This window comes from Pelophylax lessonae (assembly GCF_965119305.1).
Source record: "Pelophylax lessonae genome assembly, chromosome: 7".
Classification (NCBI taxonomy): domain Eukaryota; kingdom Metazoa; phylum Chordata; class Amphibia; order Anura; family Ranidae; genus Pelophylax; species Pelophylax lessonae.
The window spans coordinates 87,719,145-87,721,545 of NC_138774.1; the positions used below are offsets into that span (position 1 = coordinate 87,719,145).

Sequence of the window (2,401 nt, forward strand, 5' to 3'; positions counted from 1 at the left end):
AGCATTTAGTGTCACTCTAGGATCCCTGATTAGAAGTAACGTAGTTTGTTCACATATGATTTTTTGAGAGAACTCCGACATATAGGGGTTTATTTACTAAAACTGGAGAGTGCAAAATCTGGTGCATCTGTGCATAGAAACCAATCGGCTTCCAGGTTTTTTTTATCAAAGCTTAATTGAACAAGCTGAAGTTAAAAGCTGACTGGCTACCATGCTCAGCTTCACCACATTTTGCACTCTCCAGTTTTAGTGAATCGACCCCATAGGATTAGGTTTATGGAATGAGATGGGTTTAATGTGGTCTCTCTTTCAGATCTGAAGACCCTGTCTCACAACTTTCAATGAACAGTGCTCTAAAAAGGAGAAATGCATAAAAACTGGAGCTCCAATCAATGGAAATTCTAAGCAGGAGTTTTGCCTTTGGTTTCTGGGCACATCTTTCAACATTTCCAAATTTGCACATAGAAATGGTTGTAAACCATACCGGGGTTACATATTTTGTTATAAAAGGAATAACAATAGCACCTGAACTGCAGGTTTTGATCTTCCTCCTGGTTCTGCTCATATACGTCATCACTCTCGGTGGCAATATGACCATATTTATTCTGATCTGCTTGGATAATCGCCTCCATACTCCCATGTACTTTTTCTTGGCCAACCTGTCCATAGTGGACATTTCATGTTCCACTGTTACGCTACATAGGATCTTAGTAAACTTTGTCACAAAGGATAATACTGTGGGCTTCTCTGCATGTATGACACAGAGTTTCTTTTTTGGATCATTATCTGGCAATGAATTATTTATTCTGACAGCTATGAGCTGTGATCGATACATGGCCATTTGTAAACCTTTAACCTATTACTTGATCATGAACTTTAAAACCTGCAGTGTGCTAGCTTCATTCTGTTGGTTGTTAGGTTTTATACAGGTTATTCCTTATTGTGTCATGTTAGTTAACATCCCTTGTTACTCATCTAATGAAATTGATCACTTCTTTTGTGATCTACTTCCAATTATGAAAATAGCTTGCAGTGACATTTCTGTTTTGGAAGCATTGTCCTTTATACAAGGTATAATTATGTTCTTCCTAATTCCATTTTGTCTGACCTTCATTTCTTACTTTCTGATAATCATCGCCATATTAAAAATACCTTCTAACATTGGCAGGCGTAAAGCCTTCTACACATGTTCATCTCACCTCACTGTTGTCATTTTGCTTTATACAACACTGATTTTACAATATCTGATACTAAACAATAGCTTTGGATCCACCAAGCTTTTCTCTATATTTAATACTGTTATTGTCCCCATGCTGAATCCAATTTTGTATAGCTTAAAAAACAAAGATGTGAAATCATCTTTTAAAAGGAGGCTGGGCAGCATAAAGAAGAAATTACATTTTTAATTATAACCCACAAAGCCCACTCCAAAGCCCGCTCCAACTTATTGCCTTCATACATTTCCTCATTAATTACTAGTTTCCAGGTAACATCATAAGTGCAAACACTTCTCTGCAGATGAGCACATTTTGACTATCTCTGCCTTACTGGAAACCCATATAGGGACCTCGCGGACTAACATAGTTGAGGGCTTCTGTCCCTTTTTTCATTGAGTGTGTGTGTTTTTTTTTAGTAAGACCTCGTTCTCATGAGGTTTGTCAATGTGTGCCCCGTGTATTGGCGGTGTTTACAAGCATAGAACTGCACAGGTGCGACAATGTTGAAAAAAAAAAACAATATTTTTTAGTTTCTGCTATAAAACATATCTAATAAAACTTTTTAAAAAATCTAATTTCTTTATTAATTTAGGCCAATTTAAATTCTTCTATATATTTATGGTAAAAAAAATCCCAAATTGATCGGTTTGCACAAAAGTTAGCTTCTACAAACTATGGGATAGATTTATGAACTTTTTATTTTTTTATTGTTTTTTTAATAATGGCAACGATCAGCAATTTTTACTTCAACAAATTTGACACTAAGTGACACTTTTTGAGGACCAATGACCAGTGATACAGTGCTAGCAATATGCACTGTTACTGTATAAATGACACTGGCAGGGAATGGGTTAACACCAGGGGCAATCAAAGGGCTAAGTGTGCTCCAAGAGAGGGCTAACTGTGTGGGGGATAGACTGACTGCAGGAAGATAGAGATCTGTGTTCCTGATTAGTAGGAACACATGATCTCTCTATTCCTGTCTAACAGAACTAACGCGGGTTGCCGGCAGTCATAGCGGCCACTGGACCTGCTGATTGCTTCCCACTGTGTCCAATTCACAGCGCGAGTGTGGCTCCAGCAGCGCACACGAGCCTCCTGAAGCCTATCTAAAAAATCACGTACAGGTACGTGATTTTGTGCTTAAGGGCCGCTCTGCCGCAGTAAATGTACGTGGGGCGGTC

The 2,401-nt window shown here is 38.2% G+C and overlaps 1 protein-coding gene across 1 annotated transcript; it reads left to right on the top strand.

Moving 5' to 3' along the window:
• Positions 1-467: 467 nt before the first annotated feature.
• Positions 468-1,406, top strand: LOC309559791 (olfactory receptor 5AR1-like; the record flags this gene model as incomplete). Its single annotated transcript, XM_082263225.1, has 1 exon — positions 468-1,406. One exon carries the CDS (start codon positions 468-470, stop codon positions 1,404-1,406), a length of 939 nt encoding a protein of 312 aa, XP_082119351.1.
• Positions 1,407-2,401: the final 995 nt, after the last annotated feature.